Source organism: Rhinopithecus bieti, unplaced genomic scaffold (genome assembly GCF_001698545.2).
Source record: "Rhinopithecus bieti isolate Rb0 unplaced genomic scaffold, ASM169854v2 scaffold_9899, whole genome shotgun sequence".
NCBI classification, from domain to species: Eukaryota; Metazoa; Chordata; class Mammalia; order Primates; family Cercopithecidae; genus Rhinopithecus; species Rhinopithecus bieti.
In genome coordinates, this window is record NW_016806979.1 from 6,109,013 (window position 1) to 6,134,462 (window position 25,450).

General features: G+C 53.3%; 1 protein-coding gene across 12 annotated transcripts in view; it reads right to left on the reverse strand.

Annotated features, from left to right (window-relative positions):
- MAST3 (microtubule associated serine/threonine kinase 3) overlaps positions 1-25,450 on the reverse strand; it is a 58,206-nt gene that overhangs the window by 3,923 nt on the left and 28,833 nt on the right. For 7 of the 12 annotated variants that reach the window (XM_017879466.1, XM_017879464.1, XM_017879465.1 and 4 more), the window contains 16 exons: positions 21,887-21,945; positions 21,395-21,480; positions 19,594-19,802; positions 18,227-18,365; positions 14,023-14,155; positions 13,752-13,917; positions 12,913-13,014; positions 11,365-11,487; positions 9,613-9,722; positions 6,018-6,151; positions 4,338-4,582; positions 3,653-3,880; positions 3,131-3,357; positions 2,494-2,616; positions 1,321-1,484; positions 756-937 (listed from right to left, as the gene is read on the reverse strand). In XM_017879466.1, the coding sequence (XP_017734955.1) occupies positions 756-937; positions 1,321-1,484; positions 2,494-2,616; positions 3,131-3,357; positions 3,653-3,880; positions 4,338-4,582; positions 6,018-6,151; positions 9,613-9,722; positions 11,365-11,487; positions 12,913-13,014; positions 13,752-13,917; positions 14,023-14,155; positions 18,227-18,365; positions 19,594-19,802; positions 21,395-21,480; positions 21,887-21,945 (2,430 nt within the window). The remainder of the gene's footprint in view (positions 1-755; positions 938-1,320; positions 1,485-2,493; positions 2,617-3,130; positions 3,358-3,652; positions 3,881-4,337; positions 4,583-6,017; positions 6,152-9,612; positions 9,723-11,364; positions 11,488-12,912; positions 13,015-13,751; positions 13,918-14,022; positions 14,156-18,226; positions 18,366-19,593; positions 19,803-21,394; positions 21,481-21,886; positions 21,946-25,450) is intronic. The other 5 variants (XM_017879471.1, XM_017879474.1, XM_017879467.1 and 2 more) reach the window with 1 other exon arrangement.

A 25,450-nucleotide genomic window follows, 5' to 3' on the forward strand; every position in this document is an offset into this window, starting at 1 on the left:
GCTGGGATAACAGGCTTGAGCCACCGCGCCCGGCCTTTTTTTTTTTGAGACGGAGTTTTGCTCTTGTTGCCCAGGCTGGAGTGCAATGGTGCGATCTCAGCTTGCTGCAACCTCTGCCTCCCGGGTTCAAGTGATTCTCCTGCCTCAGCCTCCCTAGTCGCTGGGATTACAGGCATGTGCCACCACGCCCAGCTAATTTTGTATTTTTAGTAGAGACAGGGTTTCTCCATGTTGGCCAGGCTGGTCTCGAACTCCCGACCTCAGGTGATCCACCTGCCTCGGCCTCCCAAAGTGCTGGGATTACAGATGTGAGCTACCGCGCCCAGCCTCACACCCACCTAATTTTTTAGTGTTTTGTACAGATGGTGTCTCCCTGTGTTGCCCAGGCTGGTCTCAAACTCCTGAGCTCAGTGATCCTCCTGCCTTGGGCTTCCAAAGTGTTGGGATTACAGGCGTGAGCCTCCGCGCCCAGCCTCTTCTCAGTTTTCCCACCCTCCTGTCTAGTCCCATTTGTCCATGATGTTTCCTCTGCTGGGCACATCCTTCCCTGGCACCTGCACTCATCTCTGAGTACTTCCAGGTTCCCTGCTAGACACCAGGATCCTGGAAGATGTTCCTTCCGGTCACATCTTTCTCTACATCGTGTCATTCCATCCCCCATTCCATCCTCCAAACCCCTTCCTCCCTCCTGGGGCCCACCAGCCCTTGCCCCCAGGGTAGCTGGGGCGGCAGGGGGTGGGTGGGGGTGTACCCACCTGCTGGGACATCAGGGGCTGGGCTTCGGCAGGGAGTGGTGGGGCTGGGGGAGAGGCTGTGGGTGGGCGAGCCAGGGAGGCTCTCGCTGGATGACAGTGAGTGGTGGAGTCCGGAGGAGAAGCTGCGGCTGGTGTGAAGCACGGAGGTCTGCTTGGAGATCTTCTTGAAGAGCGACTTCCGCCTGGGGTAAGAAAATTGGAGGCTTCAGAACCCCTGCTCCTGGCCAGGCATGGTGGCTCACACCTGTAATCCTAGCACTTTCAGAGGTCGAGACAGATGGATCATTTAAGGTCAGCAGTTCCAGGCCAGCTTGGCCAACATGGTGAAACCTTGTCTCTACTGAAAATATAAAAATTAGCTGGGCGTGGTGGTGCACGTCCGAGCTACTCAGGGGACTGAGGCAGGAGAGTCGCTTGAACCCCCGAGAGGTGGAGGTTGCAGTGAGCCAAGATCACACCACTGGACTCCAGCCTGGGCAACAGAGCAAGACTCCATCTCAAAAAGAAAAAAAAAAAAAAAGAAAAGAAAAAAAGAACCCCTGTCCCCAGGGCCTGCCCCATGTACCGCTCCCTGGTGGCCACTGCCGCGCACCGGTCCTGGGTCTCCCGCCGACGGCTCCGCTTGCTCCTGCGCGCCATGCGGCCCTTGGCCACATTCTTCCGGGCGGGGCCCACCTTGATGGAGGTGTTCTCCAGGGCCGTGGTCCGCAGGGATATCTTGTTGCCGCTCTGTGGGAGGGATGGTGAAGGGTTGCCTCTGTGCCTCTCACAGGGCCCAGCACTTGCCAGGCAGCTGCTATGTCCCCTTCACTCTGGGCACCAGACAGGACCCACCACCCTGACATCCATTCATCCCGCCAACCAGTGACCTACCCATTATATCCGGTCAGACAATGACCAGGGAGCACCACCCCTCCTGCCAAGATCCTTCCCTCTGCAGTCAACGCCCATGGAAGCCTGCCCTCTTCACTCTCCACCCTCCCGGGGTCTGTCACCCACCTATCTGGTATCCACCTATTAACCACCCCAACATCTCTCCATCCCCCAATCACTCACCTAATGTCCCATGAGTTATTAGGCCAAAGACACCTGCCCACTGTCCGTCTATCCAATGAACCACCCATGCAGCTGCCCACATGAGAGCCCTCTTTTTTTTTTTAGAACCAGGGTCTCACTGTCTCCCAGACTAGAGTGCAGTGTGGCACGATCACGGCTCACTATGGCCTCGACTTCCTGGGCCCAAGCGATGCTCCCACCTCAGGCTCCCAAGTGTCTGGGACTACAGGCATATGCCACCATGCCCAGCTCATTTTATTTTTTAATTTTTTGCAGAGATGGGGTCTCGCTCTGTTGCCCAGGCTGGTCTCAAAGTCCTGAGCTCAAGCGATCCTCCCACCTCAGCCTCCCAAAGTGCTGGGATTACAGGCGTGTGCCACCACGCCCAGCCCTTCCTCCTGTCTTGAGCCCATCTCCTACCTCCAGGCCTCAGGCCAGAGGGAGGAACAGCTGTGAGGGTACCCAGGGAGAAGGGAGGGCTTCTTGGAGGAGGAGCTCTGAGGGGTGATGTTGGGGGCTGAAGAAGGACATGTATTCTGGGCAGAAGGAAGCGGGTGTGCCAGGTCTGGAGTTGACATTGAATGTAGGGTTGTGTGTCTGGGTGGGGAGAACCACAGGGAACCAGGAACTGTGGCCAAGGGGTGCCAGGGAGCCCTGAGGGTGGGCAGTGGGGGCGCCGCACCTTCAGCAGCAGCTCCACGACGTCCATGTGCACCAGCCCCAGCACTGACTCCCCGTTGATGTGGGTGATGAGGTCCCCGGCCCGCAGGCCAGCCTCCTGGGCGGGGCTTCCATCCTCCACACTCTGGGGGCAGACAGGGGAACAGTGGGGTTAATGGCCTGGGCCCCACATCTGGAGACCCCAGCCCAGGCTGGGTCTGCTGTGGGACCCCAGCAAGCTGCTGCCTCTTGTGTTGCCTCAGTTTCCCTGATCCTGGGGAATTCCTACTCACCCATCAAAGCCCCAGCTCCTATGCCCTCTCCTCCAGAAAGCCTTCTCTGTCTATTCAGGGAGCAACCGATAAGGAGGGCATGCCCCGACGCCCCTGGGCTGGGGGAGGGAGGATAACATGCCCAGTGCGTCCCCATATGGAGCTGGGAGGTTAACGTCACTTGGGATCTGTGAGCCTCCATCCATCCATCCCTGTCTCTCTCATCCGACCTCCTCCCTACCAACTGACAGGGACCAAGATGAACTCGGTGGCACCAGCTCTGTCTCCCTAATTCTGCCAGGGTCCAAAATGCAGCTCTGAGAAGGGACGTGACCGGGCAGAGTCAAACTAGAACCCGGGTCCCTGCCATTCCCACTCGGCACTCACCCAGACGACGTGGTGCACAGTGTAGACGTCGCTGTCACCCATGTAGACGCGGATTGCCCGCAGGCTGAAGCCGTACTTCTTGCCGGAGCTGTGGATGACGATGGGGGGCCGCAGGTTGCCACACACGGGGGACGGGTCTCGGCTCGGCGAGGAGTCACGGGACGACGGGTTCGAGGACAGAGAGCGCGGGGACAGGGGGCTCATGAGGGGGCCGCCGCTGCCATCATCTGCAGGGGTTAGGGAGGGCCACCATTTTCCCTCGCAGGTCTCCCCTGGGACCCCCCTTTCCCACCCTGGCCACTTTGCTGTTACTTCAATTTCCCAAGCATGGCCGCCCCATCAGGCCTTTGCACGTGCAGTGCTCTCTACTGGGAACACCGTCCCCCCAGCTCTCCCTGTGTCCTGCTCCTCCTCCCCTCTCCTGGGGCTCATCCCCAGCCTCCCCAACTCAGGATGGGCTCCCACTCTGTAGGTTAAAATGGGTACGGACAGACAAAGGTGAGCGCGGGCCTTGGGCATTACCTGCCGTGATGATGAGGGACAGGGCAGAGACAGAGGCCGACTTGGGCACACGGCCTCCACCGCCGCCACCACTGCCACCGCTGGAGGAGGCTCTGGACTTCTCAGGGGCTGGGTCTCTTGGGCCCCCAAGGCGGCGGCCCCGGCCGGCATCCAGAGGCCTCGGTGTGGAGTGTCGGGCGCCGATGCTATTGCTCCGTAGGCGGGCGTGGCTGAGGGCAGCTGTGTCGGCTAGAGGGTCAGCAGGGTCAGTCGGGAGCCCCTCAAACTCACCACGTGGTCCTAAAGAGACCTTAAGGCCCTTCCTCCCTGGTTGCTATCTACACAGTCCAGCCTCCTGGCCTTTGCTCCTGCAGTTCCCGCGTCCCACACACCATTCCCAAATTATTCTCTATGCAAAAGTCTTCAAGTCCCCTCTTCCAGGAAGCCTTCCTCCACACCCATTTAGACCCTTAGTTCCCCCATCTTGGGAGCTAGGGGTCCCATCCTGACTCTATGAAGCTGGGGGCATTACCCTAGACTGGGGTTCCTTGGAGGCTGGAGGTCTCTTTGGGACCCTGGCTTCTCCTCTCTTAAAGCCTTTGTTGGCTCTGGAGAACTCCTACTCATCCTTGAAAACCCATCTCAAATAGCCCCTCCTCTGGGAAACTTCCATGACATCATCCCTCTTACTCAGGGTCCCACTTACCAGAAAGGCTCGAGGGCTTGGGCATCACTGGGGTGGCTGCTGGGGGTGGGTCAGGCTCCCCTAGAATGAAGACAGGCCTCTTGGGGCCTGCAGGGGCTGGGCCTGCCGCCTCATCCTCTGATGAGAAGGCAAACTTGGGCATTGTGTCCAGGCTGATGGTATTCAGGAGAGATGGGCTGGGACCTCGCTCGGGCTGGGACGAAGATGACTGACAGGAGGATCCAGAGGATGTCCAGGACCTCAGCCTGCAGGAAGGAAGAGCCTGGGTCACCCCTGCCAGGCACCTGCACCTTGTATACTCAGCCACCTTTCATGGCCACATCTTAACTCTCAGTCTGCAGTGAGGGGCAGTTTGCATAGACAAGACGAGTTCCCTCTGTCTGCACTGTCCTCTCTGTTCACCTGGAGACTTCTTATTCACCTTTTTTTTCTTTTTTTTTAAAGACAGGGTCTTGCTCTGTCACCCAGGCTGAAGTGCAGTGGTGCAATCTCAGCTCATTACAACCACTGCCTCCAGGGCTCAAGAGATTCTCCTGCCTCAGCCTCCCAAGTAGCTGGGATTACAGGTGCCTGCCACCACACTGGGCTAATTTTTGTATTTTTAGTAGAGACAGGGTTACATCATATTGGCCAGACTGGTCTTGAATTCCTGAGCTCAAGTGACCCGCCTGCCTTGGGCTCCTAAAGTGCTGGGATTAAAGGTATGAGCCACTGTACCTGGCCTCCTATTCAACTTTTAAAACCCAGCTTCCAGGCTGGGTGCAGTGGCTGACACCTGTAATTCCAGCACTTTGGGAGGCTGAGACAGGAGGATTGTTTGAGGCCAGGAGTTTCAGACAGGCCGGGCAACATAAGGAGATTTTATCTCTATAATTTTTTTTTTTTTGAGACAGAGTCTCACTCTGTTGCCCAGGCTGGAGTGCAGTGGCATGATCTTGGCTCACTGTAACCTCCGTCTCCCAGGTTCAAGCAATTCTCGTGCCTCAGCCTCCCAAGTAGCTGGGATTACAGGCGTGTACCACTAAGCCCAGCTAATTTTTTTGTATTTTTAGTAGAGACGGGGTTTCACCATGTTGACCAGATTGGTCTTGAACTCCTGACCTCAGGTGATCCACCCACCTCGGCCTCCCAAAGTGTTGGGATTACAGGAGTGAGCCACTGCACCTGGCATACAAAAAATTGTTTAAAAAATTAGCCGGGTGCCGTGGTGCACACCTGTAGTCCCAGTTACTTGAGAGGATCTCTTGAGCCCAGGAGTTTGAGGCTGCAGTGAGCTATGATCATGCCACTGCATTCCAGTGTGGGAGACAGAGTGAGAACCAGTCTCTCAAAAAAAGAAAAAAACAAGTCCAGCTTCCAACACCCATCCTCTGGCAGACATTGACTATTTCTGTTGGGTCTGAGCTTTGAAGGATGAACAGGAGTTACTAAGCAAAGGGCATTCTGGACAGAAGGAAAAGTGTGCCTATCAGCATGATGGTGCACAGCTGTTTTATGTTTGCGTGGTGAGGAACACAGAGTCAAAGGGAGCAAGGTTGTCAGGGACCTGATAGGTTGGTCAATATGTTTGACCCTTTTCTACTTGGCCACTAGGAAGCTCCCTTTGCATCAGATTTTTGTGTCTCTACCTCCCAGCAGGCTTGGAAGCTGGATCTGCCTACACTTCCCCAGGCCACCTACCGGATGTCAGCACTCAGCCGGCGGCCATAGTCCACCTCGCTGCGCTCCCACCCCTCCTCCCGGTCTTCACTGAAGCTCCTTTCAGCGAAGGTAGGAGTGGGCTGGACAGCCAGGAACTCAGAGCTGCTGTAGACCTGGGAGGCAAGACAAAAGAATGTTAAGCCAGGTGCAGTGGCTCATGCCTATAATCCCAGCACTTTCAGAGGCCCAGCCGGGAGGATCACTTGAGCCCAGGAGTTTGAGACCAGCCTGGGCAACACAGCAAAACCCTGTCTCAAAAAAAGAAAAAAGAAAAAAAGAAAGAAACCCAAACAGAAAACCAGTAAAACAAAGGTGGCAAGAAAGCTGGTTTAGACTGGGTGTGGTGGCTCATGCCTGTAATCCTAGCACTTTGGGAGGCTGAAGTGGGTGGATCACTTGAGGTCAGACGTTCAAGACCAGCCTGGCCAACATGGTGAAAACCCGTCTGTTCTAAAAATACAAAAATTAGCTGGGTGTGGTGGCGCATGCCTGTAGTCCCAGCCTCTTGGGAGGGTGAGGCAGGAGAATGGCTTGAACCTGGAAGGCAGAGATTGCAGTGAGCCGAGATCGTGCCACTGCACTCCAGCCTGGGAGATAAAACGAGACTCTGTTTAAAAAAAAAAAAAAAGAAAGAAAGCTGGCTTAGTTGAGTGATTCCTATGTGCCAGGTGCTTCAGTATGAGTCACTTCCCTAAATCCTCACTCCCCACATCCCTAAAAGAGCACAGACTTTAGCCCATTGTACAGATGGAAAAACTGAGGCTCAGGGGCCAGGCTACCAAGCTGCGTTTTTGCTGCTGACTAGAAAGTCCTGCCTGGGGCCCAGGCCTAAAGCAGAGTGGAGCGTTTTTTGATCAAATCATAAACAAAGTAGGGAATGTGAGTTAAGCTCATGAGGTTATAAAATAACACCCAGGGCCAGGCTCAGTGGTTCATGCCTTTAATCCCAGGGCTTGGGGAGGCTGAAGTGGGCAGTTGCTTGAGGACAGGAGTTTGAGACCAGCCTGGCCAACATGGTGAAACCCCGTTGCTACTAAAAATACAAAAATTAGCCGGGTGTGGTGGCGTGCACCTGTATTCCCAGCTACTTGGGAGGCTGAGGCAGGAGAATTGCTTGAACCCAGAAGGTGGAGGTTGCAGTGAGCTGAGATTGCACCATTGCACTCCAGCCTGGGCAAGACAGAAAGACTTCATCTCAATAAATAAATAAATAAGTAAATAAAATAAAATAACACCCAGCATGGCACCTGTTTTCACAAAGTGGAATAGACCCAAACGTGCATCAAAGGATGGGTGGATAAAAAAAAAAAAACAATGTGTTCCAACCATATGATGGAATATTACGCAGCCATAAAAAGGAAGCAAGCACTGGTTCACACTGCAGCAGGGATGAGCCTTGAGTACATGATGCTGAGTAAGAGAAGCCAGACACAAAAGGCTACATAGTATGAGATCCCATTGATACGAAATGCCCAGAACAGGCAAATCCATAAAGACGGAAGCTGAAGAAGGATGAATGCGGAGTGGTTGCTAATGGCTACAAATTAATTTTTTTTTTTTTTTTTGAGACGGATCCGCTATGTCTCCCAGGCTGGATCAGTGGCCGGATCTCCAGCTCACTGCAAGCCCCCTCCCAGTTACATCCCATTCTCCTGCCTCACCTCCCTAGTAGCGGGACTACAGGCCCCGCCCACCTCGCCGGCATATTTTTGTGTTTTAGTAGAGACAGGGTTTCACCGTTTAGCCAGATGTCCATCTCCTGAACTCGTGATCCGCTCCGCTCGCCCTCCCAAAGTGCTGGGATTACAGCTTGAGCCACCACGCCCAGCGGCAACAAAGTTATTTTTGGGGAATCAAATATTTGGAACTAGATATCGAGGTGATGGTTGCACAACATTGTGAAGTTCTGAGCCCACGAAATTGTACACTTAATTTACTTATTATTTTTTGAGACATAGTCCACTCTGTCGCCCAGGCTGGAGTAGCAGCAGTGTGACCCAGCTTTACTGCCAGCCTCCACCTCCAGGGTTCAGGCAATTCCTCCCCAGCCTCGCCGAGGTAGCGGGTTACAGGCACCCGACCACCACGCCCCGGGCTACTTTTTGGTTTTTTAGCCGAGACAGGCTAGGCCATGTTAGCAGGCTTCTCCGAACTCCTGACCTCAAGGATTCCACCCACCTCCGAAATGTACGCTAAAATGCAAACAAAAGCAAAAAAAAAGGAAAAGAAAAAAAAAAAAAAAAAAGCCAGGCACCAGTGGCTCACTGCCCTGTAATCCCACAACTTGGAGGCCAGTGGCGGATCACAATGGCAGGAGAGCGAACCATCCTGACAACACAGAAACCCCGTCTCTACTAAAAATACAAAAAAATTAGCCGGCCTGGTGGCGGGTGCCCTATCCCCAGCTACTCAGGGGCTGAGGCAGAGAAGGGGGGTGAACCGGGAGCGAGCTTGCAGGAGGCGAATCAGCGCCCACTGCCACTCCAGCCTGGCGACAGACGAGACCTGTCTCAGAAAAAAAAAAAAAAAAAAAAAAGGAAGAAAAAAATGAACAAAAGGTAAAATAGTATTTTGTTAATATATGTTACCAACACTAAAAAAAGATTAAAAAAAACAAGATCGGGTGTGATGGGTCATGCCTGTAATCCCAGTGCTTTAGGAGGCCAAGGTGGGCAGATCATGAGGTCAAGAGTTTGAGACCAGCCTGGCCAACATGGTGAAACCCCATCTCTACTAAAAATACAAAAAATTTACCAGGTGCAGTGGCTCATGCCTGTAATCCCAGCACTTCGGGAGGCTGAGGCAGGCCGGTCATGAGGTCAGGCATTCAAGACCAGCCTGGCCAACATGGTGAAACCCTGTCTGTACTAAAAATACGAAAAATTAGCCAGGCGTGGTGGCAGGTGCCTGTAATCCCAGCTACTCGGGAGGCTGAGGCAGGAGAATCGCTTGAACCCAGGAGGCAGAGGTTGCAGTGAGCCGAGACTGCGCCATTGCACTCCAGCCTGGGCAACACAGCGAGACTCCGTCTGAAACGAAACAAAACAATACAAAAAAGCAATACAATTCCTAGCACTTTGGGAGGCCGAGGTGGGAGGAACACTTAAGCCCAGGAGTTTGAGACCAGCCTGGGCAGCATAGTGAGACCCCATCTCTGCAGAACAAAACAAAGCAAAACCAAAAAAACAGATATGAAAGCAAACAGACGGCCGGGCGCGGTGGCTCAAGCCTGTAATCCCAGCACTTTGGGAGGCCGAGACGGGCGGATCACGAGGTCAGGAGATCGAGACCATGCTGGCTAACACGGTGAAACCCCGTCTCTACTAAAAAATACAAAAAAAAAAAAAAAAAAAACTAGCCAGGCGAGGTGGCGGGCGCCTGTAGTCCCAGCTACTCGGGAGGCTGAGGCAGGAGAATGGCATAAACCCGGGAGGCGGAGCTTGCAGTGAGCTGAGAACCGGCCACTGCACTCCAGCCCGGGTGACAGGACGAGACTCCATCTCAAAAAAAAGAAAGCAAACAGACATCATGCAATGTTTCCTGAGCAGTGGCTCCCTCCAGGGCCCAGGCCCACCTTGCTGAACCGGTGGGAGCAGGAGGAGAACTGGGGGATCTCTGTGGATGATTCTTCATCATTGGTTTCGTCGTCCTCGGAGCCCAGGTGGCGGTAACGTTCCGAACGTGCTGTGGGAGGGAGAGGCACGTGCAGCATGCCTGATGCCCAGAGATGATCTCGAGGGCAGTGTGGCGATGTAGGGAGGGCATCTCAGGATAGGGTCACTGCCAGGGCAAAGGCTCTGAGGTAGGACAGTGCCTGGTGTGTTTAAGGACCACAGGAGGCTTGGGGGGCAGAGCAGATATCTGGGGATTAACACCAGCTGTGTCCCTAAAAAGTTGTGGGGCCGGGCACGGTGGCTTACGACTGTAATCCCAGCACTTTGGGAGGCCAGGGCGGGTGGATCACTTGAGGTCAGGAGTTTGAGACCAGCCTGGCCAACATGGTGAAACCCCATCTCTACTAAAAATACAAATATTAGCTGGGCGGTAGTGGTACGCGCCTGTAAACCCAGCTACTTGGGAGGCTGAGGCAGGAGAATCGCTTGAGCCTGGGAGGCAGAGGTTGTGGTGAGTCGAAATCGCACCATTGCACTCCAGCCTGGGTGACAGAGCGAGACTCCGTCTCAAAAAATAAATAATTAAAAAGTTGTGGGACCAATTAGCCAAGTGTGGTGGCAGGCACCTGTAATCCCAGCTACTCGGGAGGCTGAGGCAGATAATTGCTTGAACCCGGGAGGGAGAGGTTTCAGTGAGCTGAGATCGCACCACTGTGCTCCAGCCTGGGTGACAGAGCGAGACTCTGTCTCAAAAAAAAAAAAAAAAGCTGTGGGACCAGGGGTGGGAATTCCTATTTCTGAGCTTCAGTGATTCCTTCAGATGGGTCACACAGAATTAAGTAAAATTGTGCATCTCTTTTTTTTTTGCTTTTTTGAGGCAGAGTTTTGCTCTTGTTGCCCAGGCTGGAGTGCAATGGCACCATCTCAGCTCACTGCAACCTCCACTGCCCGGGTTCAAGCAATTCTCATGCCTTAGCCTCCCAAATAGCTGGGATTACAGGCGCCCGCCACCATGCCTGCCTAATTTTTTGCATTTTTAGTAGAGATGGAGTTTCTCCATGTTGGTCAGGCTGGTCTTGAACTCCTGACCTCAGGTGATCTGCCCACCTTGACCTCCCAAAGTGCTAGGATTAAAGGCTTGAGCCACCGCACCTGGCCAAAATTGTGCATCTCAAACATAAAGGATGTTCCTCATTTTATAGAAGAGGAAACAGAAGCTCAGAGAAGACCTTTGACATGAAGCAAGTTCTGAAGGAGGTGCCGGACACTGAAGGGCAGGACCACCAAGTGGGGAGAGACAGTCATTCCTCAGAGCTCACCTACAGTGCCCCTGCAGGGACGCCTCCACTAAAGCTGCACTAGGCGCCCTACCCTCCTGGGTAACAGATGGGGCCCCATGCCTGGTCAGGGACGGACACCCAGGAGGCCCAATTTGCTGGGGAACCCCAGACAAGGGTCTGCCACACTTGGTGCCTTGGTTTCTTCTTCTGAAGCCTGAGGGATGCCGTGGCCTCCTGAGCTCAGACGCACAAGAAATCCACCCAGGGGGCGGCCGACACACGCCCTAGATTCTTGGAAGGCTCAGGAAGTCGGAAGCTCCAGGCCTAGGGTGAGGTGCCAAGCTCGGGTGGAACGCCTGGCACACAGCCCTCTGCACCCAGGGATTGAGGGATGGCAGAGCCCCCCACCCCCGCCGGGGGACCCCTCCTTACTGTCAAAGTAGCTGGTATCGTCCTCGGCTTCGAGCTGGGGCACGAACTCGGCTTTGTGTCGGAGAAGCCCTGCCCAGTCCAGGGCCAGGAAAAAGGGGTGCTGCTTCACTTCATGGGTGCCACCTGCAGATATGCCCAGCTGAGCCCTGCGGGTCCTCACCTCACCTGCCACAGGATGCCCACCACCCCCCACTGCCGATGCTGGACACAGGGTGGGGACAACACAGAACCAGAAAAATGGGCTGGGCACAGTGGCTCACGCCTATAATCCCAGCACTTTGGGAGGCCAAGAAGGGAGGATCACCTGAGGTCAGGAGTTCAAGACCAGCCTGGCCAACATGGCAAAACCCCATCTCTACTAAAAATACAAAAATTAGCCGGGTGTGGTGGAGGGTGACTGTATTCCCAGCTACTCGGGAGGCTGAGGCAAGAGAATCGCTTCAACCTGGGAGGTGGAGATTGCAGCAATGAGCCAAGATAGCACCACTGCACTCCAACCTGGGCAACAAAGCGAGACTCCATCTCAAAAAATAACAACAACAACAGAAAAAAACAAAGAAAAGAAAAGACAAAAAAGAACCAGAAAAATGGGAACAAAAATCCGCTGTCATTTAGGAGCCTGGAGAGGGACCAAGTTGGAATTCAGACTCAGGCCAGCAGCCAAGCATGGTGGCTCATGCCTGTGATGCCAGTACTTTGGGAGGCTGAGGCGGGCAGATCACTTGAGGTCAGGAGTTTGAGATCAGCCCGGGAAACATGGTGAAATCTCGTCTCTACCAAAAGTACAAAAATTAGCCGGGCATGATGGCACATGCCTATGGTTCCAGCTACTCGGGAGGCTGAGGTAGGAGGATCACTTGAGCCTGGGAGGCAGAGGTTGCAGTGAGCCAAGATTGTGCAACTCCACTCCAGCCTGGGTGACAGAGTGAGATCTAATCTCAGAAAAATAAAAAAATAAAAAAGCACCCAGGCTGCCCAGGTTCCAAAGATTCTGCACTTCTCTCTGCCCCCATCTGGAACCACACCACCTAGAGAAAGCCCAGAGCCTTACGAGGGCCTCCTTCCTGGGCTTCTCCCGCTTGTTTCTGCTCCACGGAGCAGGTGATGATCCCCAACCTTGGACTCAACCATCTCCCATAGCGAAGCTTCAGTCGCGAACAGGAGCCACAGTGGCCACGTGATGGGTGGCTGCATGAGTCTCAAAAGGTCCCTTAATGATTAACCAGGTGGCTGGGAAAACTGGGACAGTGGGATCTTCCGGGTTGGGCCTTTGACACAGGTCCTGATGACTTCACGGCCTCACATACTTATTCAGGCTCAGTGCTCCTTGTGGGCACCAGACTCAGCTACTTTCTATTCTTTCCAAGGTCTTTTGATAGTTCCTGGAGACCTCCTGTGCACCCTTCAAAACCCCAGCTGCAAACCCCCTCCTCCATGCAGCTTCCCAAGTAGAACTCTCGTCTATCCCAGGCACTATCCCTCCCCCTGTTTCCTGGGTCCCAGGGCCTGAAGGAGCCACCCACCTGGGTTCTCCCCCACACTACATACCAGTGCCCAGACGGTCCAGTGGGCTCTGCCGGAGCAACCTGGTGATGAGGTCCTGGGCGTCCGCTGGAAGGGCCTCATCTCCCTCTGGCCACATGATCTCATCTAAAATTAGGGAGGGAGGGAGAAGGCAGGGGTACCCCTTTCTAGTACCATCCACCATTTCCCCTCACTTCACTGTACTCCAAGCCACTGGCCTCCTCTGCCCCTTCAACATGCCAGGCTCGGTACCCACTGACAGCCTTTGCCATGGCTGTGCCCTGTGCTCAGAGCCACCTTTCCCTTTTCTGTCTCTATGGCTTCCTCTCATTCTCAGGTTCTTGCAGGTCTCTGCTCACATGTCACTTCTTTTTTTTTTTTTTTTTTTGAGATGGAGTCTTGCTCTGTCGCCCAGGCTGGAGTGCAGTGGCACAATCTCAGCTCACTGCAACCTCCACCTCCTGGGTTCATGTGATTCTCTTGCCTCAGCCTCCTGAGTAGCTGGGATTACAGGTGCCCGCCACCACGCTCGGCTAATTTTTGTATTTTTAGTAGAGATGGGGTTTCATGTTGTCCAGGTCTTGAACTCCTGTCCTTATATGATCCTCCCGCCTCAGCCTCCCAAAGTGCTGGAATTACAGGTGTGAGCCACCATGCCCAGCCTCACATGTCATTTCAGTGAAGACTCCATGACCCCATAATTAATCCAGCCATCCGTCTCACTCAGCATCCTGCCGCCTCCCCACCTGGCATCCAACTCCCTCCCATCTTCCTGCTTCTGTCCCTGACATGCGGGTGGAGGACCACTGCCCAGAGCTCTGGTGGGGCTGCAGCTCAAACCCAGGCCCGTGGAGGAAACGCACCGCTGACCACCTGACCGAAGAGTTCCTCGGGGGTGTCTCCAAAGAAAGGCACGCAGCCCACCAGAAACTCATAGAGGACGACGCCCATGGCCCACCAGTCCACTGGCTTCCCATAGCCCTGGCGGAAGATCACCTCGGGGGCTATGTACTCCGGTGTTCCACACACCTAGGCCAGGCAGAATGGGGAAACTGAGACCAGCCCCCAGCCCAAGAGAGGCCCCAGGAGAGAGGAGGCGGCGTCCCAGGGCTTCCCACCCACCTGCCCGCCCACCTGCTTGTCTATGAACTCTCGGGCGTCCTTCTCGATGTGGCCCTCGTAGAGGTTGGTGGCCATGCTCATGAGGCCGATCTTGGACAGGCCAAAGTCCGTGAGCTTGATGTGGCCAAGCGAGGTGATGAGCAGGCTGTGGGCAGGCAAGGGGTGTGCTCAGGGCTGGGGAGCCGGGGTGCCTGGCCACTCCTTCTGCCCTAGACCTTGGCTCCACCTGAGATGGGCGGAGCTCTGCCTCCAACTCCTGGGCCCTAGGGATCCTCCTGCTTAGCTTCCCAAGTAGCTGGAACTACAGATGCACACCACCACACCCAGCTGTTTTTTTTTTTTTTTTTTTTTGTAGATATGAGGTCTTGCTATGTTGCCCAGGCTAGTCTTGAATTGCTGGCCTCAAGCAATTCTCTCACCTTTGAAAGTGCTGGCATGACAGGTGTGAGCCAGCATGCCTGGTCTCTACTGTGTGTGTGTATATGTGTATGTGTATATATGTATGTGTGTGTGTGTGTGTGTATATATATTATTTTTTTAAAGACATAATTTTGCTGTCGCCCAGGCTGGAGTGCAGTGGCACGATCTCGGCTCACTGCACCCTCCATCTCCTGGGTACAAGCGATTCTTCTGCCTCAGCCTCTTGAGTAGCTAAGGTTACAGACACACGCCACCACACCCGGCTAGCTACTATATATTTTTGTTCATGCATCCATTATCTTAACAAACTAAACACTCTGTAAGCAACTACTGTTTATGTCCCCTATTGAAAAATGAACATATCTCGAGCTCCTGATGTATACAAAAGCATTTCCATGCACTTTGTGAATGAATGCATTTTCTTTTTTGGATACAGGGTCTGTCACCTAGGCTGGAAGTGCAGTGGCACAATTGCAGCTCACTGCAGCCTCAGCCTCCCAGCTCAATCAATTCTCCTGCCTCAGCCTCCTGAGTAGCTGAGACAACAGGCACATGCCACTATGCCTGGCTAGTTGTTCCAAGTCTTGCTCGGTCACCCAGACAGGAGTGCAATGGCACGACCTCGGCTCACTGCAACCTCCACCTCCCAAGTTCAAGTGATTCTCCTGTCTCAGCCTCCCGAGTAGCTGGGATTACAGGCACCCGCCATCATGCCTGGCTAATTTTTGTATTTTTGTAGAGACAGGGTTTCACCATATTGGCCAGGCTGGTCTTGAACTCCTGACCTCAGGTGATGCGCCCGCCTCAGCCTTCTGAAGTGTTGGTATTACAGGCATGAGCCACCGGGCCCGGCTGCCAGGTTAGTTTTTACAATTTTTTTGTACAGATGGGGTCTCACTATGTTGCCTAGACTTGTCTCAAAATCCTGGGCTTGGCCGGGCACAGTGGCTCACGCCTGTAATCCCAGCACTTTGGGAGGCCAAGGCGGGTGGATCACGAGGTCATGAGATCGAGATCATCCTAGCTAACACGGTGAAATCCCGTCTCTACTAAAAATACAAAAAATTAGCCAGGTGTGGTGGCGGGCGCCTGTAGTCCCAGCTAATTTGGAGGCTGAGGTGGGAGAATGGCGTGAACCCGGGAGGCGGAGCTTGCAGTGAGCCGAGATTGCTCCACTGCATTCCAGCCTGGGCGACAAAGCGAGACTCCATCTCAAAAAAATAACAAATAAATAAAATCCTGGGCTCAAGCAGTGCTGCTGCCTCAGCCTCCCAAAGTGTTGGGATTACAGGCATGAGACACAGCACTCAGCCTGAATGATTTTTTTTTTTTTTTTTTTTTTGAGACAGAGTTTCACTCTTGTTGCCCAGGCTGGAGTGCAATGGTGCAATTTCAGCTCACCGCAACCTCTGCCTCCCGGGTTCAAGCAATTCACCTGCCTCAGCCTCCCGAGTAGCTGGGATTACAGCCATGCACCACCATGCCTGGCTAATTTTGTATTTTTAGTCTAGGCAGAGTTTCTCCATGTTGGTCAGGCTGATTTTGAACTCCTGACCTCAGGTGATCCGCCTGCCTCGGCCTCTCAAAGTGCTGGGATCACAGGCGTGAGCCACCGTGCCTGGCGAGGGAACTCATTTTTAAAACTCTTGTGCATGTACAGTATACACTGCTATTTAGGTTTTCCTGTGGACTTAAATATATAAATGTTTCACTGCATCACAGAGTCTTATTCACCAGCTGTATGAAGTCACATTTCCGTGCACCTTCTGGGTGCATCTGCCACTTAAAAATACATTCCAGAGAATTCACTGTGTATAACCATCATTTAATGAACTATGTAGTCAGTACCTTCTGTTTGCCCCAGCTCTGTAAAGAAACAATTCTGGGCCAGGGGTGCTGGCTCATGCCTGTAATCCCAGCACTTTGGAAGGCCGAGGCAGGTGAATTACCTGAGACCAGGAGTTCGAGACCAGCCTGACCAACATGGCAAAACCCCATCTCTACTAGAAATACAAAATTAGGCCAGGCACGGTGGCTCACGACTGTAATCCCAGCACTTTGGGAGGCCAAGGCTGGCAGATCACAAGGTCAGGAGATCCAGACCATCCTGGCCAACATGGTGAAACCCTGTCGCTACTAAAAATGCAAAAATTAGCTGGGCCTGGTGGCGCATGCCTGTAATCCCAGCTAATTGGAAGGCTGAGGCAGGAGAATCGCTTGAACCAGGGAGTCTGAGGTTGCAGTGAGCCGAGATCGCACCACTGCACTCCAACCTAGTGACAGAGCAAGACTCCGTCTCAAAAAAAAAAAAAATTAGTGGGTGTGGTGGCACATGCCTATAATCCCAGCTACTCGGGAGGCTGAGGCAGGAATACTGCTTGAACCCGGAAGGTGGAGGTTGCGGTGAGCCGAGATTGTGCCAACGTACTCCAGTCTGGGCGACAGAGACTGACCCCATCTCAAAAAAAAAAAAAAAAAAAGATAAAGTGTTCTGGGCCAGGTACACAGTCATTGCCTAACAACTGTTCTTCTGCCTATTTTGTACACACCTGGTGTCTAACAAGTACCTGCCAACCAAGAAAATGTGATATAGAAACCCAACATTAGTGTCTAAGGAGTTATTCATACTTGAGTTCCTTAGAGCATTGAGCACAGGCCCAGGTATACAGCAGGTGCCAAATACATGTCTGTTTTCTAAGCCACTTGCCAACTGCAAAATGCCCTGAAAACATGCAAGGCGCTGCTTTTTTCAGATGGAGTCTCGCTCTGTCGCCCAAGCTGGGGTGCAGTGGCACAATCTTGGCTCATCGCAACCTCCGCCTCCTGGGTTCAAGCAATTCCCCTGTCTCAGCCTCCCAAGCAGCTGGGACTACAGGTGCGCACTACCATTCCCAGCTAATTTTCGTATTTTTAGTAGAGACAAGGTTTAACTATGTTGGCCAGGCTGGTCTTGAACTCCTGACCTCAGGTGATCGTCCCGCCTCGGCCTCCCAAAGTGCTGGGATTACAGGTATGAGCTGCTAAGCCTGGGCTACATGCCACATATGTATGTGAGAAACGTCAGTTCTTGCCTCATATCTCGAGGACACTTGATAAACGGGCATTCCTTTTCCCTGTACACAGGAGGCACTCAATAAATGCAGAGGAGAAAATCATACAGGGGTTTCAAAGCAGGTGGCCCTGTGTCTCCCACTTGCCCATAGAGGGTCTGCCATGCAGTAGGTGCTTACTACATACTAGAATAAAATAAACATCCTAAGGCTCTCAGTAAACACGTTCTCTTCCTTGCTTTCCTGCACTAATATACAGCAGGTGCTCAAGACATGCATGGTCACTGTCTTTACATCTAAGGTCTTGCAAATTGCATAATTCTGTTCTGTGTATGTAGCTGGTGTCTTATAAGTGCATGTTCTCTCCCCTTGTGCTGCAGCAACTCTGGGTGCGTAGCCCCTTCTCCTATATACAGTGTGTGCATCCTAAGTGCACATCCTCTCCCCTTGATTGGCAGCACCTCCATAAGTGCACCGGCCTTCCCCTGCATACAGCAGACGCCTATTAAGTGTCTGCTCTCCTCTCCTCTGTACACACAAGATGTTCATCATGCGCTCATTCCCTGCCTTCTTGTCAGGAGGTGCCAAAAGAGCTCAGGCGGATGGGGCTTCCAAAGGGTCCCGGGATCCACGGCAGTGGCTAAGCCCCTGATCCTCTCTGGCCCCGCCGTGATCTGCTCTGGCCCCGCCCAGATCCTCTCTGGCCCTGCCCTCCCCGAGGCCCCACTCATGCTAGCTCAGCTCACTTGTCTGGTTTGAGGTCACGGTGCACGATGCCGTAGTTGTGCAGGTACTCAAGCGCCAACACCGTCTCGGCGAAGTACAGGCGGGCCATGTCCACGGGCAGCGGGCCCATGTTCTTCAAGAGCGTGGCGCAGTCGCCGCCTGGGAGAGGGGCGGATGTAGCCATGAGGCCCGGGTCAGCGCCTCGCCGCCGACCCCCCCGCCCCGCCCCCAGATTATGCCCAGTGGCTACGCATCCTCCTCACTTTACCGCCTGCAAAGCGTCCCAGTTTGTTCTGTCTCAGCGGGGAGGGTCGGGGAAGTGGGAATGGGCGGACCCCACCTTCATTTATTTTTTTATTATTTATTTATTTATTTTTTATTTATTTTTTGAGATGGAGTCTCGCTCTGTCGCCCAGGCTGGAGTGCAGTGGCGCGATCTCGGCTCACTGCAACCTCCGTCTCCCGGGTTCAAGCGACTCTCCTCTCCCAGCCTCCAGAGTAGCTGGGATTACAGGCGCACACTACCACACCCAGCTAATTTTTGTATTCTTAGTAGAGACGGGGTTTCACTACGTTGGCCAGGATGGTCTTGATCTCTCGACCTCGTGATCCACTTGCCTTGGCCTCCCAAAGTGCTGAGATTACAGGTGTGAGCCACCGCGCCCAGCCTATTTTTTAAATTTTTATTTATTTTATTGAGACAGAGTCTCACTCTGTAGCCCAGGCTAGAGTGCAGTGGCACAGTGTCGGCTTACTGCAACCTCCGCCTCCAGAGTTCAAGCGAATCTCCTGTTTCAGCCTTCCGAGTAGCTGGGACTATAAGCGTGAACAGGGGTTTCGCCATGTTGCTCAGGCTGGTCTCGAAGTCCTGACCCCAAGGGATCAGCTTACTTCGGCCTCCCAAAGTGCTGGGACTACAGGCGTGAGCCAGCGTGCCAAGCTGAGACCCTGCCTTCTGATTCTCCCCAACAGGGCAACAATTACTGCATGGTCTCTTCCCCTGTACACAGCTGGTGTTTCCTAAGTGCAGGTTTGCTCTCTCGCCTGGGAGTACTTTGGTAATAGTGCTTTACCTGCCTGAACCATGCATCTCCCTGCCTTCACTTCTGGCCTCCAGGCCTCTGCCCATCAGTTCCCCCAACCTAGGATGGCCGCCCTCCTCTTGCCTCCAGGGTCCCATCCTGACACACTCCTGTCTGGGCTCCCCCAGCCCTGAACCCCCATCACTGGGCTCCCTACCCCAGACTGGGGTTCCTGAGGGTCCCCCAAAGCAGAGTGAGACCTCATAGAGGACGGAACAGACCTCAACTTGGTCTAAAAATTTTCTCCCAGGCATGGAGGGGTGAGCTCCCCATCGCTGGAGGCATGCAAGCCCCAGTGACCATACCTTCCACGTATTCCATGACCATACACAGGTGGCGCCGGGTCTCAAAGGAGCAGAACATGCTGACCACAAAGGGATTCTCGGCAAAGGTGAGAATGTCACGTTCCACAAAGACCTGCTGGATCTGGTTACGCAGAATCAAGTTCTGTTTGTTGATCTTCTTGATGGCAAAGCGCTGCCGCGTGTCACGGTGCCGCACCAGGTAGACAGCCCTGGGGACAGGGGGCCAGGCTTGCTGGGACCAGAGATCGAGGCCCCAGCAGGCACTGCAGTTCAGCTTGAGCCCAGATCCCAACCTGCCTGGCCTTTGCCTGTGCTATGCCCTCTGCCTGGGCCACCCTTTCTTCTTACCTGGTCTCCCTCCCAGAGCAGCCATCCTTGGGTTTAAGCTGCCATTGCTGGGGGTCATATAAATGGGCTGCACATGGCCCTTGTATATTGGCCTCTAGGCTGTATGTTTCTTTTATTTTTAGTTTATCTTATTTTACATTTTTAGAGATAGCGCCTCACTCTGTTGCCCAGGCTGGAGCGCAGTCATGAGATCATGGCTCACTATAGTCTTGACCATCCGCCCCGCCCAGGCTCAAATGATCCTCCCACATCAGAAGCCTGGCTAATGTTTACATGTTTTGTAAAGATGGTATCTCGCTATGTTGCGGATGCTAGTCTCAAACTCCTGGCCTCAAGTGACCTTCCCACTTCAGCCTCCCAAAGTGCTGGGATTACAGGTGACAGCCACTGCACCTGGCTGCTTGTGTCTTTCTTTCTTTCTCTCTTTCTCTCTCTCTCTCTTTCTTTTTAGACGGTCTCACTCTGTCACCCAGGCTGGAGTGCAGTGGGGCGATCTCGGCTCACTGCAACCTCTGCCTCCTGGGTTCAGGTGATCCTCCAACTTCAGCCTCCCAAGTAGCTGGAATTACAGGCATGTGCCATTATGCCCAGCTAATTATTTTATTTTTAGTAGAGATGGGGTTTTGCCATGTTGCCCAGGCTGATCTCGAACTCCTAGCCTCAAGCGATCCTCCTACCTCGGCCTCCCAAAGTGCCTCCGCACCCAGTCCAGCTCTTTTAAAAGCCTGCTAGCACCAAGCTCAAATTTTTATACATCCATTTGTTTTACACATAGCCCAAATAAGCAAAATTTTAGCCACTGAGAGCCTGCTTGCTTTGCAGACTCATGAAACTGCACCCACTATCTCTGAGTCATGAATAAGATGAACTTTATGGATTTTAAGACCCTAAGCTGCTACTGCCCTGCAGGACTCTGACCCAGAGATTCAATGCCTGTGCTGTTGAACAACATCACTTAGACACGTAAGCCCTCTCACTGATTCCCCTCTCCCCGGGGAGTTCCCTTGCCGGCCTCTCCCTCTCGATGGTGATTCCTGGAACCTCAGCCTCCAAAGGGCTTATGCTCTGCGGATCATCCCTTGTATGCAAGCCTGCCATTCAAAGCAGCACCTAAATAAAACCCACTGCGTGCTACTCCCACTGGGTGGGCATCTATTTCCTTGATCAGCCCCCAAGCTCCTAGAATGCCCTACACCTGGGGCAGGTAAAGGCGTGGCTCGTGGACAGAGCACACGTGATTAAGGCCTGGCTCGTAGACAGAGCACACGTGAGGCTGTAACCTCACTATGGCATGTCTCCACTTCCCCCTCCAGGCCTCAGGTGCCCTCTCTGCCAATTCAGGGGTGAATGTATGCGCCCTGCTAGGGTGGGAGGGGGACGCAGGAGCTGCCTGGGCCTCAACCATCCCCTCAGGCATCTGTGAAATGGGTTTATGCAGGACTCAGGGACTCACCCATAGGCTCCGTTGCTAATGAGTTTGATGGTCTCGAAGTCGCTTTCGCATGGCTTCCTCCGTGACTGGCCGACCAGGGCGCGGCTCTGCGGGACAGGAAGGGCTCAGGGTCCCGTCCCACTGCAGAGCTGGCCAGGTTTCTCCCGGCCCCAATCCCAAACCACTGGTCCTGGTGCCCAATGCTACCTCCTCCCCTGTCCAAACTTCTCCAACTCAGCTTCTAACTTTCTGTACTTTTTTGCTCACAGCTGTGCCCTCCTCCTGGAAAACTCTTATACGTCCTGCAAAACTCACCTTTCCGGTGCCCCTCCAGCACTGCCCCCACCCAAATTCCAAGGCATGGCAGTCCCACATGCTGTCACCTTGCCTCCAAAGTCACTGATGCTAATTAAGCTACATGCAAGACCTTGGCAAACCCTGCCCTTTTTGCGGGTGCCTGGTCCACTCTGGAAAGAACAAGATGGGCGGAGGCCCCCAGCCTCTGCTACTCACCTCCGGGGACTCAGGTGCTGGGGGCTGTTCTTCTTCAAGGTGACTCAGTGGCACCATCTCTGCAAGATGAGGGAGGAGCCTTAGCTGGAGCCTCCTCACCCTGCATCACCCAGCAATTTCCTGAGGCCTCTAGATTTCTCACCCCAGGCTGGGGATGCGGTGCCTCCTCTTACCAGCTCCCATGACACTGTCATGAAGCCACACCGGGGAGGCTGGATGAAGCAATGACTGAGGAACCTTCTAGAAGGGCCAGTGGGCTGCCCTGGCTCTGAAGTGCTCAGTTATGATCAAACTCAGGCTCTGAGCCTTGAGCCTGTGAACACGGAATGTGACGCAGGCCCCCTGGGTGTCAGCTCCTAACATCTTCCTCAGCTCAGGATGCAGCCCAGGTGGAGGGTCCAATAAGTTCTTGCCCCAGGCCTTGGCAGAGGGGCAGCCCCTAGCGAATGCCTGGCAAACATGGTCCAGTCACAGACCACATGTGATCTGGCCTTAGGTACACCTGGGTTTTATTCCCTGCTCAGCCTTATCTGCCTGGAGCCTCAGTTTCCCCAGTTTTATTTTTTATTAGTATGATTATTTAATTTAATTTATTTATTTATTAGAGATGGAGTCTCACTCTGTCACCCAGGCTGGAGTGCAGTGGTGTGATCTCGGCTCACTGCAACCTCCGCCTCTTGGGTTCAAGTGATTCTCCTGTCTCAGCCTCCCAAGTTGCTGGGATTACAGGTGTGTGCCACCACGCCCAACTAATTTTATATTTATATTTTTATTTTTTTGAGACAAAGTCTCGCCCTGTCACCCAGGCTGGAATGCAATGTCGCGATTTCGGCTCACTGCAACCTCTGCCTCCAGGGTTCAAATGATTCTCCTGCCTCAGCCTCCCCAGTAGCTGAGATTACAGGCGCACGCCACCACACCGGGCTAATTTTGTATCTTTAGTAGAGACGGGGTTTCTCCACATTGGTCAGACTGGTCTTGAACTCGCAACTTCAGGTGATCCGCCCACCTCGGCCTCCCAAAGTGCTGGGATTACAGGTATGAGCCACTGTGCCCAGCCTAATTTTTTTTATATTTATATTTTATTTTTTTGAGACAAAGTCTCGCCCTGTCACCCAGGCTGGAATGCAATGTCGCGATTTCGGCTCACTGCAACCTCTGCCTCCAGGGTTCAAATGATTCTCCTGCCTCAGCCTCCCCAGTAGCTGAGATTACAGGCGCACGCCACCACACCGGGCTAATTTTGTATCTTTAGTAGAGACGGGGTTTCTCCACATTGGTCAGACTGGTCTTGAACTCGCAACTTCAGGTGATCCGCCCACCTCGGCCTCCCAAAGTGCTGGGATTACAGGTATGAGCCACTGTGCCCAGCCTAATTTTTGTATTTTTAGTAGAGACAGGGTTATATCATGTTGGCCAGATTCGTCTCAAACTCCTGACCTCAGGTGTTCCACCCGCCTTGGCCTCCCAAAGTGCTGGGATTACAGGCGTGACCCACCACACCCGGCCAAGTATGATTATTTCAGAGACAGGCTTGTCTGTCACCCAGGCTGGAGTGCAGTGGTGCCATCACGGCTCACTACAGCCTCAGCCTCCTAAACTCAAGCGATCCCCTCACCTCAGCCTCTCAAGTAGGTGGGACTACAGGCATTCACCACTACACCTGGCTAATTTTTTAAAATACTTTTTGTAGAGTTGGGGTCTTGCTATGTTGCCCAGGCTGGAGTGCAGTGGTGCGATCATAGCTCACTGCAGCCTCAAATCCCTGGGCTCAAGCAATCTTCCCACTTCAGCCCCGCAAGTAGCTAGGACTACAGACATGTGCCATCACACCTGGCTAATTGTTTTGTTTTTTAAATAGAGACAGAGTCTCACTATGTTGCCCAAGATGGTCTCAAACTCCTGGCTTCAAGTGATCTTCCTGCCTTGGCCTCCCAAAGTGCTGGGATTACAAGTGTGAGCTACCATGCCTGGCCTCCCCAGCTTTAAATGGGGACAGTGGCGGCTCAGTCCCACTCCAGGTATGGTCCAATCTCAGGGTCTTTGCCTGTGCTGTTACCCTTGCCTGTTTCACTCTTTCCCTTGGATCTGCAACCTGGTCACCTCCTGCCCTCCAGGCCTCAGTTTGAACACTAACCTCCTCCCAGAGCCTCCCCTGGCTACTGCTGGACCGGGCTAGGTCCAAGTTCAATGCTACAGCTTTCGCTTCCTCTTATCCTGGCTGTTTGTGGAAATGCTGTTTCGTTTTGTTTTGTTTCTCTTTTTGAGACAGGGTCTGGCTTTGTCACCCAGACTGGAGGACAGTGGTGTGATCATAGCTCACTGCAGTCGCAACCTGCCAAGCTCAAGCGATTGTCCCACCTTAGCCTCCTGAGTAGCTGGGACTACAGGCACGCACTACTACACCCAGCTACATCTTTTTTTTTTTTTTTTTTTTTTTTGAAATGTAGGCTCACTCTGTCGCCCAGGCTGGAGTGTAGTGGTGTGATGTCAGCTCACTGCAACCTCTGCCTCCTGAATTCAAGCGATTCTCTTGCCTCAGCCTCACAAGTAGCTGGGATTTACAGGCGCCTGCCACCACACCTGGCTAATATTTGTTTTTAGTAGAGATGGAGTTTCCCCATGTTGGCCAGGCTAGTCTTGAACTCCTGAGCTCAAGTAATCCGCCCACTTCAGTCTCATGAAGTGCTGGGATTATGGGATTACAGACGTGAGCCACTGCACCTGGCTGGCTGTGGGAGTTTTTTTGTTTGTTTGTTTTGAGACAGAGTCCTGCCCTGTCGCCTAGGCTGGAATGCAGTGGTGTGATCTCGGCTCACTGCAATCTCCACCTCCAGGGTTCAAATGTTTCTCCTACCTCAGCCTCCCCAGTAGCTGGGATTACAGGCACACACCACCACACCTGGCTAATTTTTATATCTTTAGTAGAGACAGGGTTTCACCATGTTGTCCAGGCTGGTCTTGAACTCCTGACCTTGTGATCCACCCACCTTGGCCTCCCAAAAGTGCTAGGATTACAGGCTTGAGCCACCGTGCCCGACCATTTTTTTTTTTTTTTTTTTTTTTGAGATGGAGTCGCGCTCTGTTGCCCAGGCTGGAGTGCAGTAGCACGATCGCAGCTCACTGCAAGCTCCGCCTCCCGGGTTCATGCCATTCTCCTGCCTCAGCCTCCCGAGTAGCTGGGACTACAGGTGCCCACCACTGTGCCTGGCTAACTTTTTGTATTTTTTTAGTAGAGATGGGGTTTCACCGTGTTAGCCAGGATGGTCTCGATCTCCTGACCTTGTGATCCGCCCGCCTTGGCCTCCCAAAGTGCTGGGATTACAGGCGTGAGCCACCGCGCCCAGCCCCAACTGTCTTCTTCTTACCTACGGGTTGTCCTGTTTGACTCCAAGTCCACTTTCTGGGCCATAGTAAAGGCCACAGAAATTAGTAAAGCCATTTGTGAATTTGCAGGACAAAGGGAAGGCCACTGCTAACACTGGTCCCCAGGCTTCCCGGCCATCTTAATGTGGCATTTGAGGACACTGAGGCCCCTGGGCTCCAAAAGATCAGTGGGTCTCA